This window comes from Eutrema salsugineum, unplaced genomic scaffold (genome assembly GCF_000478725.1).
Source record: "Eutrema salsugineum unplaced genomic scaffold, Eutsalg1_0 scaffold_7, whole genome shotgun sequence".
NCBI classification, from domain to species: Eukaryota; Viridiplantae; Streptophyta; class Magnoliopsida; order Brassicales; family Brassicaceae; genus Eutrema; species Eutrema salsugineum.
Genome location: NW_006256486.1, coordinates 7,352,417 through 7,367,664, shown reverse-complemented (window position 1 = coordinate 7,367,664; position 15,248 = coordinate 7,352,417). Strand labels below are relative to the sequence as shown.

Here is a 15,248-nt window from a genome sequence, read left to right as displayed (position 1 = left end):
TGAAAGAACAAATCTGTTAACGATGCTGTTGCATAGTGTAGTCTCATTTTTTTTTTTGGGTTTTGTTTATAGATATCGTTGTTTGATTATTTGAGTTACAAATTTGGTTGTTTAGGAGCCATCATCAAGATCAATGGAGAATCAACCTGATAAGAAGTTCACTTGGGTGATTAAGAATTTCTCCTCTTTGTAATCAAAGAAAATATATTCTGATGTATTCATGGGTGGTAGCTGCAGATGGTAAGAAGAAGAGAAGTTGTTTTCTAATTATTATTTTTTCTTCCAGTTTAGGTTTTACAGGATAACCTACATTTTTTCTTCGTTCTGCTGATAGTTTTTATACGGTTTTGCTTGCAGGCGTCTTGTTGCTTATCCCAAGGGAGATTATATAACTAATCATTTCTCTCTGTTTCTAGCTGTTGCAAATTCTGAAATTTTGCCTGCTTGGTGGAGAATACACGCTAAATTTTCCTTTACTATAGTTAATCAATTCTCGGATAAACAGTCCCAACTTCGAGGTGATTGCTTCTTAATGATTCTCTTGTTTTAATAACGCCGAAAAGTTTTATATTTGTGTCTTGGGCTTTTACAAGGTTTTTTTATGTATACGTTGTTCAGGGCTTGTTAGTTGTTAACACTGATGATAAATCTACTGGAGTATCTCATATGAGATATTCAGAAATCCAAAATGAAATATGTTTTGTGATTTTGCAGAAACGCTACACTGGTTTGATAAGAAGAGTCCTGACTGGGGGTGGAAAGAAATGATTACCCTTACCGAACTTAATGACAGAGAAGGATTTCTGGTGAATGGAAAACTCATTATTGTTGTCAAAGTTGATGTTCTTGAAGTTGTAGGTAAATTTGAGGAATCTTCACCAGTAATGGAAACTGTAGATGGGTTTCAAGTTCTTCCTTCACAGGTCAGAAATTATGACAAATACACAACTTCTTGTTGTTTATTGATATTCTGTTTTAAAATTAAGTATTAGGAAAAACACTTTAATATAGTTCAGTTTCTTGACTATGACTATATTAGAATTCTAAATTCCTCAAAAACAATGGCTACGACACAGACCAACCGAGAGACATTTTTGGGTGGATTTGCTAAGATCTTGGAAAAACAATGGCAAGGCGATTTACGGCTTAGGGCAATGGACAGTGATGATGGGGCATATATCTCCGCCCACAAACTTGTTCTGGTCTCTATACTCATTATTCCTACTTATCATAATCCTATATATGCATTAAACAAAAGTTTTTAGAAATGCTTATGTTCACTGAATCACTGTTGCTTTTACGGTGTTCAATCCGGATTTTGATTAGGACTTTTTGGGTTTTCGGATTTTTTGGTTTATAAATATTGTTTTGTGTTCAAAATAAAACAGTCATAATCTAATATTTGGCATCGTATGATTTTGTTTTTAGTTTTGGTTCGAATTCTGGTTTTAGTCAAATATATACCCTTAATTTTCAAAGAGTTTCATAATGGTTTTATTTTTCTTTTTTCGATGTTTCTCGGATAGAAAAAAACGAATCTATATATCTATCTTAAGATATGTATACTTAAGTTTTTAAAGTGATTATTTCAGTTTGGATTTGATTGGGTTGCTTTGTCTAGATTGAAAACACCTATATGAAATCGTGAATGCTAATTTTTAAACATCTGTGTATGGAATTTGAACAGGCAGCAAGATCAGAGGTGTTTAGATTGATGTTTGAATCAGACGAGTTCAAGGCTTCGGCTAAGCTAAGAGACAGTAACCCACTCAGAGATGAAATATGAAGAAGTAGAGGCTTTAGTTGAGTTCATCTATAGTGACGGCTCCAAGCTATCAGCGAAAGGGAAACAAAATGTTCAGTCACTCTTTATTGCAGCTCACAAATACGAGATCATGCATTTACGGGATTTATGCAGAAACGAGCTAATATCTTCTATGAGTTTGACGAATGCTCTTGGCGTTTATAAGCTCTCTTTGATTCCGCACGACAGAGACCTCGAGATTGCTGCCCTGGATTTTATCATAAAGAATTCTAAGATAATTGCTAATTCTTAAGAGTTCGAGTTGTTTGGTAACGAAAATCCAGATCTTATCCTGAGGATATTGAAGGCAATAATGAAGAAAAGTCATTTTTCAATACTAGAATAACTCATAACCATTAATCATCTATGTGATTTATTTATTTTTTTTCTTTTTGGTTTGTAAGCATTTTTTCGTACAATTAGACAAAATTTGCTATTAATTCAATCTGATATGAGTAATGTATTGCCTAAAATATATATTTCTATTCCCTATATTATAACATAGCTTCGTCTGCCCAAATCAATAATTTTTTGAAAAGATGGTTCGAATTTCTTCTACAAATAAGATCAAAGTTTCATTCGCAGAGACAAAGAAAGGCAAGTACGTCGCAAAGAGTTACCGATAAACAAAAAGCTCTCTGCCTAAGAGCCGTTGAGCTGTCTCTGGTCTCGCTTGGAAGTGGAATCACAAAGACGGTCTCTGACAGAGGATGAAGAGTTGACAACTTATGAAAGCCATTACCAGAGAAGTCAACAGCTCAAACCCTACAACTTTCGGGAAATGTCATCCCATCACTCTCCTTAGGTAGCTTGTGATTGAAGGCATTGTCTTAATGATCAAGCATTCACGTGTATATGATGAGAATCAGAGTCTTTGGCTTGTTCTTGCGTAGCCACATCAACGAACCTAGCGCGGCTAAAGATATCGTCACCTGAGTTTTGACACACACACGTTTAGATGGAAGTAAGAATCCAAATACAGATGATGGATCTTTATTTTTGAAGAGAAGATTGGCTTCAAGTCCTCCATCACCAACCCAAAGATGGCTATTGACAATTATTTTAATTTCTAATGTTATTCAAATTTCGATATCTTAATTCCTTCAATGCTAGTGTTATTAATATGCCTTTTCTTGGCATTTTTCGGGGTCTTTCCACTGCTCGGATATTGGGCTATGGGATCTCTAAGGATTTTTATTTTTGTTCAATTTGGGTTTAGCTATCCTTTTCTATTCCTTTTTTAATTGCTACTTTTTATAACTTAATAATATAATAAAAGAAAACATTATTTCAGAACAAAAAAGAAAAGGAATCTATTATAAAAAAAATATATAAATTTCCTGGGTTTAGGGTTTAGAATGAGGAGTTGAAGAGCAATCGTATTCCTCTCGTCTGCACTTGTGTGAGTACATCGTCCATCTCGTCCGTATTTCTTTCTGCTCTTTCATTACCTTTGACTCTATTCGTTTTGTCACATGTGGTAACTTGTGAAAGAAGAAATCTGTTTACGATGATGTTGCATTGTGTAGTATAATTTTTTTCAAGATATAACGTTGTTTGAATATTTGAGTTACAAATTTGGTTGTTTAGGAGCCATTCTCAAGATCAATGGGGAATCAACCTGATGAGAAGTTCACTTGGGTGATTAAGAATTTCTCCTCTCTGCAATCTAAGAGAATATATTCTGATATATTTGTGGTTGGGAGCTGCAGATGGTAAGAAGAAGAGAAGTTGTTTTACTAATGTTTTTTTTTTCTTCCAGTTTAGGTTTTACAGTTTAACCTAAAATTTCTTCGTTTTGCTGATAGTTTTCTTACGGTTTTGCTTGCAGGCGTCTTGTGGCATATCCCAAGGGAAATGATATGGCTAATCATATCTCTCTGTTTCTAGCCGTTTCAAATTCTGAAATTTTGCCTGTTGGATGGAGAATACACGCTAAATATTCATTTACTATAGTAAATCAGCTATCGGATAAACTGTCCCGCCATGAAGGTGATTGTTTCTCCACTGGAGTATATCACATGTCACTTTCCATGTTTTAATCAGAGATGAACTAGGTTCTTTGATTTTGCAGAATCTCAACAAAAGTGGTATGATCAGAACGCTCTTGCCTGGGGGTATCGAAATATTATTACCCTTACCAAACTTAATGACAAAGAAGGATTTCTGGTGAATGGAAAACTCATAGTTGCTGTCAAAGTTGAAGTTCTTGAAGTTGTAGGTAAATTTGAGGAATCTTCACCAGTAATGGAAACCATAGATGGGTTTCAAGTTCTTCCTTCACAGGTCAGAAATAAATTATGAGAAATACAAAAAGTTCATGTTGTTTTGTTGATATTCTGTTTTATTGATATTTTCCGTCTTATAATTCTCTATATAATTAACCATCGAATCATTGGATTACAAATCTAAACTCTTCTACAAACAAATGGCTACGCAGACCAACCGAGAGATTTTTTTGGGTGGATTTGCTAAGAATTAAGATCCTGGAAAAGCAATGGCAAGGCGATTTACGGCTTAGGGCAATGGACAGTGATGATGGGGCATATATCTCCGCCTACAAACTTGTTCTGGTCTCTATACTCATTCTTACTACTTATTCATCATAATCCTATGCACTAAACGAAAGTTTTTTTAAATGCTTATGTTCACTGTTGCTTTTAGGGTGTTCAATCTGGATTTTGATTAGGGGTTTCGGATTTTTGGTTTATGAATAGTGTTAGTGTTCAAAATAAAACGGTCATAATCTTATATTTGGCATTGTATGATTTCGTTTTTAGTTTTGGTTCGAATTCTGGTTTTAGTCAGAGAAATTTGATTGGGTTGCTTTGTCTAGACTGAAACCACCTTTGATGTGTATATGTATATGGGAATTTGAACAGGCAGCAAGATCAGAGGTGTTTAGATTGATGCTTGAATCAGACGAGTTCAAGGCTTCAACTAAGCTAGAGACAATCACTCTCTCGGAGATGAAACATGAAGAAGTAGAGGCTTTAGTTGAGTTTATCTATAGTGACGGCTCCAAGCTATCAGCGAAAGGGAAACAAAATGTTCAATTACTCTTTGTCGCAGCTCACAAATACGAGATCATGCATTTACGTGATCTTTGCAGAAACGAGCTTATCACTTCACTGAGTTTGACGAATGCTCTTGACGTTTATAAGTTCTCTTTGATTCCGAACGAAAGAGACCTCGAGGTTGCTGCCTTGGCTTTTATCATAACGAATTTCAAGGTGATTGCTGATTCTAAAGAGTTAGAGTTGTTCGCTAACAACAATCCGAATCTGACAGTGAAGATAGTGAAGGCAGTTGCGAAGAAAGTCATTTTTCAATACTAGAATAACTCATAACCATAATTACTTAATCATCTATGTGATTTATTTTATTTTCCTTTTTGGTTTGTAAGCACTTTTTCATTTTTCATATATTAGACAAAATTTGCTATTAATTCAATCTGATATGAATATTGATGACATTGCCTAAAGCTTTCTCTGAACTTATTTTTCAATTCAGTCCTTTTGTTTTCCATATATTATAACAAATATTTGTCTGCCCAAATCAATAACTTTTTGAAAAGATAATAGTTCAATATTCTTCTACAAATAAAGATCAAAGTTTCATGGAACAGAGTCAAAGAAAGGCAAGTACGTCGCAAGAGTTACCGATTAAAAAAAAGCTCTCTGCCTAAGAGCAGTTGAACTGTCTCTGGTCTCGCTTGGAAGTGGAATCACAAAGACGGTCTCTGACAGAGGATGAAGAGTTGGCAACTGATGAAAGCCATTACCAGAGAAGTCAATAGCTCAAACCCTACAACTTTCGGGAAATGCCATCCCATCACTCTCCTTAGGTAGCTTGTGATTGAAGGCATTGTAGCGATGATCACAGCACACGTGTATATGATGGGGATCAGAGTCTTTGGCTTGTTCTTGCGTAGCCACATCAATGAACCTAGCGCCGCTAAGGATATCGTGAACACCTGAGTTTTGACACACACACGTTTAGATGGAAGTAAGAAACAATTTACAGATGAATCTTTTATAGAAGTTAAGATTGGTATGTAACTATGTACCAGATTAGCATTGGCTTCAAGCCCTTGCAAGACATAATCCCAAGTGAACTCCAGTCCTCGAGCACCAACCCAAAGAGGTGCCAACCTGTGCAAAACAGAATCCGCAAATGCCCATCCTGAAACAAAAAGCAAGAACACACTTTTATGTCACAGTTGATAAATATTCCGTGGTGCAAACAATCATTCAGTTCCAGTTTATATATCATTCGAAAGTAGTCATGAAACTTCTCTACCGGAAATCATGAAAGGAGGTTTTTTTTAGGAACACACTAACTCCAAGTCCACCATCATTTTCATCGATTTTGTAACATATTTTCAGAATGTCACAGCCTAAGCTAATTCCACTTACCAAGGCCAACAGCTTGAAACTTATGATTTTGGGAGATGTTTCTGTGTGTCAGCTGAGCAAGCGCATAATAAAGGCCAGCAACATCTATGAAGCCAATCATTGCTTTAAGTGCTTCCTGATACAAGGGAGATTGGACCCATGATTAGTCAATAATACAACTGATAGCGGAAAAAAAAGTCAACAGTGTGCATCTATACAGTCGAACAATTAAATCACCAACTTCAAAGAAGAAGGAAATGCAACAATTGACCAAGAAAAAGGTATGTTAGAAGACACTAATGATTTAACATTTTCCATGGGAGTAGCTTGAAAGATGACAAATTTATCTCCTTTCAACAGACAAATAAACAACGAACTCGTAAAGAAAGTGTGAGTCTTTGGCTTCAAGAGAAAATACCTGATATGGGTCAAATACTTCAGTCTCAGATACTTGCAGAAAAGTTGCCAAACAAACAAGCTGCCATGGAAATAAGAAATCAGCTTTAGCAAAACGAAAAGCAAAGCGATTCAGATACAAATCAAGGTTGCCCAAAGATTGTTACTGCTGACTAACCTTAACCAATGCTGTAGCAAGGTAAACAACAGCAGCCTTCACGGAGGTTCCAAGAGTGTCATATTCAGATCTGCAGATTCACTTCCGATTACAAACTACGCCTAAACATAAAACCTTAATTCCGCGAAGAAACTAATCTAGATCATGAAGTTTAGAGGTAATCGATAATTTAGAGGATCTAGATTTGGTATGTGTAAATCAAAACCCATAGCAATTTTGAAATCAGATCGAGAAAGAAGGCGGAGAAAGAAGGGGTTGTGCATACAACGGAGTGGCGGAGTAGTAGACGGCGTGAGGGCCGAATGTGAGAATCGCACAGTTGAAGAAGTGAAAAAGCGTCATCGTCCACCACCAAAGGAGCAGCTACAGGTCCGGCGACGCAGTGACGACGACGACGACGACGACGACGACCGTGAAGATATGAAATTGAAGAGGTGGTTTGGTCTTACTTCTTAGTTCTGAAATCTGAAAACTCGATGAAATTAACAAAAACAAATATGCCAAAAAGAATAACGGAATCTTAATGGGTCATTCTTTATTGGGCCGTTTAAGCATCAAATTATGGCCCAATAGTAGTTAATTATATTTACGAGTCTCAGAAAATTAAACCACAAGCTTGCTTAAATATATATATATATACTTTTAGGCTTAAGAAAAAAAGACTTGTGACTAGAGAGATGTTAGAAAAACTTTCAGCCAGGATAAGTAGTTACGGATACAAGTAATGTCAAAGAAAATTTCTTCTAAGGATTTATTCTATAAATCTCTCTAATGTAACAGAAAATACACACATCTAACTATCTAAGGGTCCTCTCTCTTCTTCTCGAGCCGCCGCCCAGCTTCTCCTTTAGATCTGGCCGCGTTTCCGGCGCTGGTGGCTTCCTCAGCACTGGCGCCGGCCCTCCTCTGGTGTCTCTCTTGTTCCCTCTTGTTTTCTCCTTCAGATCTGGTTTCCGTCGGTGTTGGTGTTTTGGTGAAGTGACGGCTTTCGTCGGTGGCTCCTCGCACGACGGTGGCACAGATTCAGCGGCGTCGCTGGACTCTGCGGTGGAGGAAGGAAGCCTTCTATCGTGGTGGGTTTCTTCTCCTCGTCCGCCTCGTTTTTTGTCTCGGCGTTTTCTCTCTCTCCCTCGGTGGTCGGCGTTTTTCCTTCCGACGGTTTCCTCGGCTCTCCTCAGTGAGTCCTCGTGACCGGCGGCGTGGACTCTGACTTTTCTCGGTGGTGGAGTGACGTGCTTCGCCTCCTCCCGATTTAAGACCCTCCAAAGCCTCGTGGTGTTTGTTTTTATTTTTTTTTTCTTGGCGGAGTGGTGGCGTTTGTAGATCGGTCTTCCTTGATTCCGGCGGCAGTGCTTTTGAACCTTGAGGACGGGTTCATTCTCCGGCTAAGGTGTCGCGGCAGTTCTGATCTAGTGGCTGGTCTCAGAGTGGTGGTCGTAGCTTGTTCTGGTTTGCGCAGCTCCACCGGCGGTGTCCTTTGCGGTGGCTTTGACGGGTGGCTCGGCAGATGCTCTCTCTCGTCTCGACGGTGAAGCTCTGGTGCCGTCTTCCATCGGTGTGGCCTTGGTTCATCGGCAGTGTGTGTTTGTCTCCCGGCTTGGATTGGCAGGTTCTCGTTAGAGTTTTTGGTTTTCGGTTAGAGATGGCTCCGACTGTGGTTCGGAGAAGACGGTGGAGCAAATCAGGTGGTGAAATAGAGGCGCCGGTTTGTTGTTACGACTACCTTGCAATTGTGGGAGTTGGTTCCCTTCGAGTCTTCGGTCTGCGGGAATGGTGTTCGGAGGCGACTCTCCGATAGCCCTTGGATTCCCTAGTCACCAATTGCCAGTTAGTTCATAATGCATTCCGGAGATCTCGTTGTTCTCGGAGAAGCTGTAGGCTTTTTTCTCGAAGGTTTTGAGGACGGGCTTCAGGAGAAAGCTCGTGACAACAACGATGAGAACTCCAGCTCTTTGAGTTGCGACAAAACCGAGATGGTCCACGTTTCTTAGCGTGCGATTGGTGTTTTCTCCATCAGATTTGCTCGGTTTTTAACTTTTTTCTCTCTAATGGGATTCATTCCCTTGCGTGTCTGCTGTATTCTTGTCGTTTTCGTTATTTTCTGTAGTATTAGTTAATCTGTTTTCTTCGTTGTATCTCTGTTTTCTGTAAAAAATTCGAAAATGGTATAAATCTTAACATTCTACCAAAAAAAAAACTATCTAAAGGATACAGAAGAAGAACACAGTCTCGGAACATTATTAATAATTGCGTGACATGTTAAAAGTTGAAGCACCTCAATTCAGACGAGCGTCTGATTATGGATCTCTATGGACTAATTACTTCGCAAATATAGGAAGGATGATTATTGTTTTCTCTTATAAACAACTAAAACCGCATAATACCCCACAATTTAAATTATGTAGATCTTAATCAGACATTTTCAGCGCAGAGCTATCCTGTGTAGTGCATATAAACTTTCTTAAATACTAGTTCAGTAGTCTCTTGCAGCACAATCCCCACAAAAAAAAGGAGAAAAATCGACTGTCATATCATATGTAACCGATTTATTCATTTTTAACAAAAGAAAAACAATTCTAAATTTTCGATTTCCAAATGAGTTTTGAAAACTCAAAAACACAAATTCATGATTGGATGGTCTAAGCCTCTAAAAAACCCACATCACCACTCTCACAACATCCCCTTCTCTTTCGCTTCTCTCTCTCTTTCCCTTTCGCTTCTCTCTCTCTTTCCCTTTCGCTTCTCTCTCTCTCTTTCCCTTTCGCTTCTCTCTCTCCCCTCTCTCTCGTTTTCCTCATTATCTCTCAAACTCATGCCGTCGGAATCAACCCAGACCCGACCCGGAAGAGTTCAGGGCTCAACGGCGGCGTACCCACCGCCGAATCTTGCAGAGCCTCTGTCTTGTCCTCGCTGCAACTCCATCAACACCAAGTTCTGTTACTACAACAACTACAACCTCTTGCAGCCTCGTTACTTCTGCAAATCTTGCCGCCGTTACTGGACTCAAGGTGGTACACTCCGCGACGTCCCCATCGGCGGTGGAACTCGCCGGAGCTCTTCCAAACGCAACCGCTCTTTCTCCGCCTCCTCCGCCACTACTGCTTCTTCCTCCTCTTCTTGCTCTTCTTCCGTCGTCACCACAACGACTCACGAGTCGGAACCGGTGGTAAAGCAAGGAACCGCCACGACGGAGGGTAGTAATGTAATTTCAGGTTACGGAAGCTTCGCGTCTCTGTTGGGTGGGCAGGGCGAAGGAGCGTTTTTGGCTTTGGGAAACGGGTTGGATTACGGGTTCGGGTTCGGGTACGGGTTGGAGGAGATGAGTATTGGGTATCTTGGAGGAGGAGGAGGCGCTGGAGGAGAGATTCCGGTGGTGGATGGTGGTGACACGTGGCAGATCGGGGGTACTGAAGGCAAAAGTGGGGACAGTTTGATTTGGCCTGGTCTTGAGATCTCAATTCAAGGCAACGATGTTAAGTAAAGAAGAAAACCGTTTCTTGATTCTTGTTGTCTTCTTCCTCTGTTTTCTGTTTTTGGTTTGTTTCTTTTTGGAATTTTCTGTTTGTTTTTTTCCAAGTGGGATGGGATAGAGTCATAGAGAGAAGAGCAAAGAACCCAAAGAAGCAAATTAAACAGATAAGAAAATGTATTTTTTTTTACTTTTTAAGGTCCAACAATGGCGGTTTGTAAATACTCTGTTTCTGTGATGAACATATTGGAATGGATTTAGAGTAGCAAACTGATGATAAGACAAAGAAAGAAATTATTTCTTATTTTGAATTTGTTAGTTAAAAACTTACTGATCCTAATTTGTTGAAACTAAGAAAAGATAAAAAAAATATAAAAAAAAGATGAATTGGCTCCAATATTTTTTAAATGTGAGTCAATGGTAAAGTCATATGGGTCCAAAAAGGAAAAAAATAGTACAGAAGTACTGTTGCAGAAGTAGTAAGAGATACTCTGTTGCTACATCTTTGAAATGAGGAAATTGCGTTGAACTTAATTTTGTTTTTATTATAGATAAACATCAACAACAACATTGTTCATTTGCAGTGTAAAAGATTTGGCATTTCAAGTCATGTGAGTCTAGTGTTAAGTATACGAAACACTCAATAAGAATGCTAAAAACTTTACAATCGAGTCTAGCGATTATAGCTAATAGATATTGTCGCATAGTCCCCTGCTGTGGTCAAAAGCCAAAAACAAACTGTGCTGAATATGGATGGTAACAACATTATGACCCAAGGACAGAGAAAATGATGCTCAGGTTTGTTACCAACTAATAAAACTTTAACGTACATAAATCATTCAACATTGCTAAGTCAAAGCGTAATTAGCTCCATTTGATGGTTAGTCAAATATTATAGTAACTTCACTCTTACTGATATCTTTTTTTTTTAGGCTTTTTGAAAGAGGGAATGTGATGTCCACATCAGTCCACATATCAGTAACATATTGGCTGGTGCTTAGCTTAAATCAACTGAGATATATACTGATTCTTTTTACCCGCTCAATTTGTTACTCTTACAACAAATTAACTTTGCGTTTATAAAAGAATTACATAATCATTAGAATTTAAACAAATCTCTAAAATGGCACATTTTAAAGTTTTTGTACCAAACATAGCACCTTTAATTTAAATTTCAAAAACATCACAAAGTCAACATTAAAATGACTCAAACCCTCTTCTAAATAGGAGAAATCTAAACCCTAAATAAAAAAGGAAGCCTAGACATGATTTTTTATTTGTAAATCATTTAAGGTAAAGAACTATTTTTCACATATAATTTGTGCTACTTTTGGAATTTTAATCTTAGTGTGATAGGTTTGGAATTATTGTAACATCTTACGGTATCTCTCTTATAATAATTTTTCATTTATGTTTTTTCTCTATCTGTTGTTAATAGGCCATTCGTAATAAAACAAATATTCGATTAACCAGTCCTAACCTCAAAGTTACTTCTGAAAGTAAAATCAGTGGTGACATTAATATCCAAAAAAAAAAATTCAATATCTTTCATCATGCATTATTATGCTTCAGAATTTAGAGATTTCTTTTTAATTGGTTTGATATGTTCTGCACTTCTGCTTGATGGATTGCATATGTTAGATTGTTTAAACGATCTGTTCTATCGATGTTGTACCTTTGATAAGTCTTTCATATGACTTGATAGTGTTCCTATGATGCTTTGTTTGATAGAATTACCAGAATAGCTTGAGATTCATTGAATATTTTACAGACCGGCGATTGAATATTTCCTATCACCAACTACATTGCACCCTTCTTCTCCACCTCACGAGTGAGCACATAGATCTTTGTAATTTTGTTGTTGATGTGGCCACTTAATTCTATGAGCAGAGCTCCATTTTCTTTGCCATTTTTTGAAACCTCATCAATTTGATATGCATTTTCTACTGTATAATTTAATTTTAATGTATAAAGACTTGTAGATACGTTGGCGGTTGGACAAAAGGACAATTTTATACAAGGGAAAATTTAAACCTTTAAGAGTGAAGAACTCGGGAAATAAACAACTTTATGACTTGCATTTTCAATCTCTCCTTTTTATCTTAGTCTGATATTCAAGCATTCCGTTCTTTGATCACATGTAGTCAACTGTAAAATTATAGGAACATATATTGTAGCTTGAAAAAGCAATGCAGTCTTTACTAGTCAATAAAATCTCATCTAGAATTGTTTTTCCCAAATCTAACTACATTTAGAAACTTGGTATTCACATAAAAAGCAAAAGCAGGAAATACAGTTAACTGCCTGATGCAATGCGATACGTTTACTTAGTTTCTAATTTAAATTTAGCATGGCGTGGCAGCGTGCTGGCCTCTATCCGTTTGATACTTTGTATGTAAAATTTGTATCTCTACTTTGAATTTCTGAATCGTTCTAAGTATTTTAATAATGTAAATAAAAAACAAAAACAAAAAGGTTTCCAGTTTAAATTATGCATACGCTTTTCGTTTAACTTCTATAAACCTTGTTCACACCAAACTTTCCTCCAAATAATTTACTAAAAGCAAAATGACTAGCTTGCTTAGCACTTAGCAGTTTTAATATGTAAGCAATCTATTTGATCCAGCCTGGTGAAAAATTCCTGTTTAAGTATACTTTTATACTTTAGTTTCCATTCAATATTGGAAGTGGGTTTTATTGACCTTCAATTGTCAAAAAACTAGCGTCATCATGATATTTGAATCATTTGCAAAACAAAAAGAAACTTAGATCCACGAAAGATGTTTATCTATAATGATCCAAATTTGCCTATAATGATCAAACGACCCAACATTTTGTTTAATATGTCCATAATTACACAACTATGATGCCGTTGCTCAATTTGTGGCTTTTCACATCATTGCCTCTAAGCATGTGTGTTGTGACTTCTCCCGGCTTCTCCCTACATCAATTATTATTATGCTCCTCTATTTTTTTTTATTCCCCGAACTAAAAGCAAAATATGAAAGTATATGATTTCTATTGTTGATTAACAAATGACTAAGTTGACCAAAAATAAAAATTAACAAATGAATAAAAGGAACAGAAGAAAAAATTGTTATAAATAACAAAATACAAAACATTTAAAATGTCTTAGCGACGATGCATCTGAACGTTTATTTTTACTTATTACTATTCCTTCTTAAAATAACACTCAAATGCAGCGTCATGTAGATTTTTCTTTTTATTATAATTAACGATGTTTAGGATGATTTCTACGTAATCTTGTTTATGCTCTCTAGATTAATAAGGGAGTTGACGTATAGAACTAATAACTTTTCCGTACCGAGTATATCACAACAAATCTCTTCATCTTCAACGAAAGAGAGGGCTATGTTTTGGTGAAATCAAATATTTCCCATTAGTCGTGATTCGTCCTGAGGATCACGGTTGAGAAGGCAATACCGAGAATGATAGTTCGAGTGACTTTGACATGAGAAGTGTTGATCTAAAAAAAATGTTTACGAGATGATTAAGATGTAAAAGGGGTGAGATTTTGGTAATATAGAAAAGATTTGACTTTAACAAGGAATAAAAGGTAGGTAAGAACCGTGTCCTTTGTATTGATGAAATAGACGTTTAGAATTTCAAACTAAGTCCTGAAAAATAGACGTTTAGAATTTCGAACTAAGTTCTGAAAAGTGTCAGTTCGGCGTTCTAAACACTGAATTACAGATAGCTCGGTTTTAGAGAGAAATAGAGTTACAAGTAGAGAGAGTGTAATAAATTTCGGATCTTCTCCATAAATGATCCGTGGGAAGTATTTATAGCGGAGGTTGGAAAGCAAGTTTCCACCAAACCGGGATGACGTGGCAGCTTCAGCACATCTCGCGGGTATGGCGTCTCGAGCCGTGCGTTCAAACCACTCCGCGGTGAATGATGATGAGCTCGTCGCCGAGCTATCTGCGTAGATAGGTCACTGTAGGCGAACTGCTCCTTCACGTGTCAGCTTCTGCTCAGTTCCACTCACTGTAGATCGGCGTCGTGATGATGACGATTAAGCGGAGCCACGCTGACTGGATTCGTTGACTTTGGTTTGATTCTCTGTTGATTTGGTCAATGGGCCTTAATCCAAGATGTGCCTAGCTGATTCGGGGTACTAAACCCACCTCCAACAATCCCTCCAATTCGGTGTATGATAGAGTGTCAAATGCGCCGAAGTCCATGATTTTGATTAGTTCGACACATCGTATGCTGGTGTATCACAGCTCGGTGCTATGATAGGATTAGGGCAGACTCTTTGCGTTCTAGAGTTGGGCGGGAAAACAATGTAAGTTTCCCGCGGAAACCCTTGGGCTTTCCGCGCGTGGTTGGCATGCGCAGACATGAAGAGACGTTTTTGCTATTTTTTTTAGTTTTGCACTTCTTGAGGACGGCACCGAAGTGGCTTCATCAATAGGGTTTTGCTCGGTTTCGCACCGCTTTGCCAAATGTCAACTGTTTCAGTCTTGACTGGTCGTTTCTCCTTCCCCTTTTCTATTTAAGTCTTCTTCTTCTTCTTTCTTCTCACTTTTGCTTTTCCGAGACAAAATTTCAGAAAATTATTCTTTATTTTTCTCTCCTCTGATTTTGTTGGATCGCTGTGACCTTAATCTTTCTTTTTTTCCAGATTCCTCCGATTTCGCTTCTCCTTTCATTCTTATTTTCCTCAATCCTTCGCGCTTTGCAATGGCAGACATTTTCGAAGGAATTTCGGTTGAGTCTGAAACCGAATCTGGTTCTCGTGAGAATCGCGGTGATGAGCTCCTGGAAAGTTCTTCGCCGGTGGCTAGTTCGGTGCACACGAACTCTCATCGTCATGAGGAAGAAGACGAAATGGATAATCTTCCGCTGATCAACCGGGTAGGCCGGAAGGTGCCTCAGGTTGGGAGTTCGACTGCTGGCGGTCGTGGTGTTGGTTGAGGTGAGCACGGAGGTCGGGGTCATGGTGGTGCCCAGAATCCAAAGCCTCCAGATCCAAAGCTC

The 15,248-nt window shown here is 37.9% G+C and overlaps 3 protein-coding genes and 3 pseudogenes across 3 annotated transcripts; 5 read left to right on the top strand and 1 right to left on the bottom strand.

The window, feature by feature from the left end:
- The first annotated feature begins 133 nt into the window (after window positions 1–133).
- On the top strand, window positions 134–992 carry LOC18010763 (annotated as a pseudogene).
- Window positions 993–1,061: 69 nt separating this feature from the next.
- LOC18010762 lies at window positions 1,062–2,057 on the top strand (annotated as a pseudogene).
- Window positions 2,058–3,412: 1,355 nt separating this feature from the next.
- LOC18010647 (MATH domain and coiled-coil domain-containing protein At2g05410) lies at window positions 3,413–4,108 on the top strand. Its single transcript, XM_024150754.1, has 3 exons — window positions 3,413–3,519; window positions 3,636–3,796; window positions 3,879–4,108. Exons 1-3 carry the CDS (start codon window positions 3,413–3,415, stop codon window positions 4,106–4,108), a joined length of 498 nt encoding a protein of 165 aa, XP_024006522.1.
- A 124-nt stretch (window positions 4,109–4,232) lies between these two features.
- Window positions 4,233–5,142, top strand: LOC112083031 (annotated as a pseudogene).
- Window positions 5,143–5,353: 211 nt separating this feature from the next.
- On the bottom strand, window positions 5,354–7,268 carry LOC18010616 (transmembrane protein 147). Its single transcript, XM_006393488.2, has 6 exons — window positions 7,041–7,268; window positions 6,776–6,845; window positions 6,620–6,679; window positions 6,223–6,337; window positions 5,874–5,989; window positions 5,354–5,780 (listed from the first exon to the last, which is right to left on the bottom strand). Exons 1-6 carry the CDS (start codon window positions 7,115–7,117, stop codon window positions 5,532–5,534), a joined length of 687 nt encoding a protein of 228 aa, XP_006393550.1. The 5' UTR covers window positions 7,118–7,268; the 3' UTR covers window positions 5,354–5,531.
- A 2,277-nt stretch (window positions 7,269–9,545) lies between these two features.
- Window positions 9,546–10,452, top strand: LOC18010625 (dof zinc finger protein DOF1.6). Its single transcript, XM_006393487.2, has one exon. The coding sequence runs from the start codon at window positions 9,588–9,590 to the stop codon at window positions 10,254–10,256; it is 669 nt and encodes a 222-aa protein (XP_006393549.1). The 5' UTR covers window positions 9,546–9,587; the 3' UTR covers window positions 10,257–10,452.
- Window positions 10,453–15,248: the final 4,796 nt, after the last annotated feature.

What these genes read in the sequence shown, in the direction of transcription:
- LOC18010647 (XM_024150754.1), top strand. Translation starts at nt 3,413, where the DNA reads ATGGGGAATCAACCTGATGAGAAGTTCACTTGGGTGATTAAGAATTTC. An exon ending in GTGGTTGGGAGCTGCAGATG is followed by an intron (nt 3,520 to 3,635) that starts GTAAGAAGAAGA and finishes TTTTGCTTGCAG; the next exon opens with GCGTCTTGTGGCATATCCCA. An exon ending in TAAACTGTCCCGCCATGAAG is followed by an intron (nt 3,797 to 3,878) that starts GTGATTGTTTCT and finishes TTGATTTTGCAG; the next exon opens with AATCTCAACAAAAGTGGTAT.
- LOC18010616 (XM_006393488.2), bottom strand. Translation starts at nt 7,117, where the DNA reads ATGACGCTTTTTCACTTCTTCAACTGTGCGATTCTCACATTCGGCCCT. An exon ending in TTGCTACAGCATTGGTTAAG is followed by an intron (nt 6,680 to 6,775) that starts GTTAGTCAGCAG and finishes TTTCCATGGCAG; the next exon opens with CTTGTTTGTTTGGCAACTTT. An exon ending in TTGAAGCCAATGCTAATCTG is followed by an intron (nt 5,781 to 5,873) that starts GTACATAGTTAC and finishes GTCAAAACTCAG; the next exon opens with GTGTTCACGATATCCTTAGC.
- LOC18010625 (XM_006393487.2), top strand. Translation starts at nt 9,588, where the DNA reads ATGCCGTCGGAATCAACCCAGACCCGACCCGGAAGAGTTCAGGGCTCA.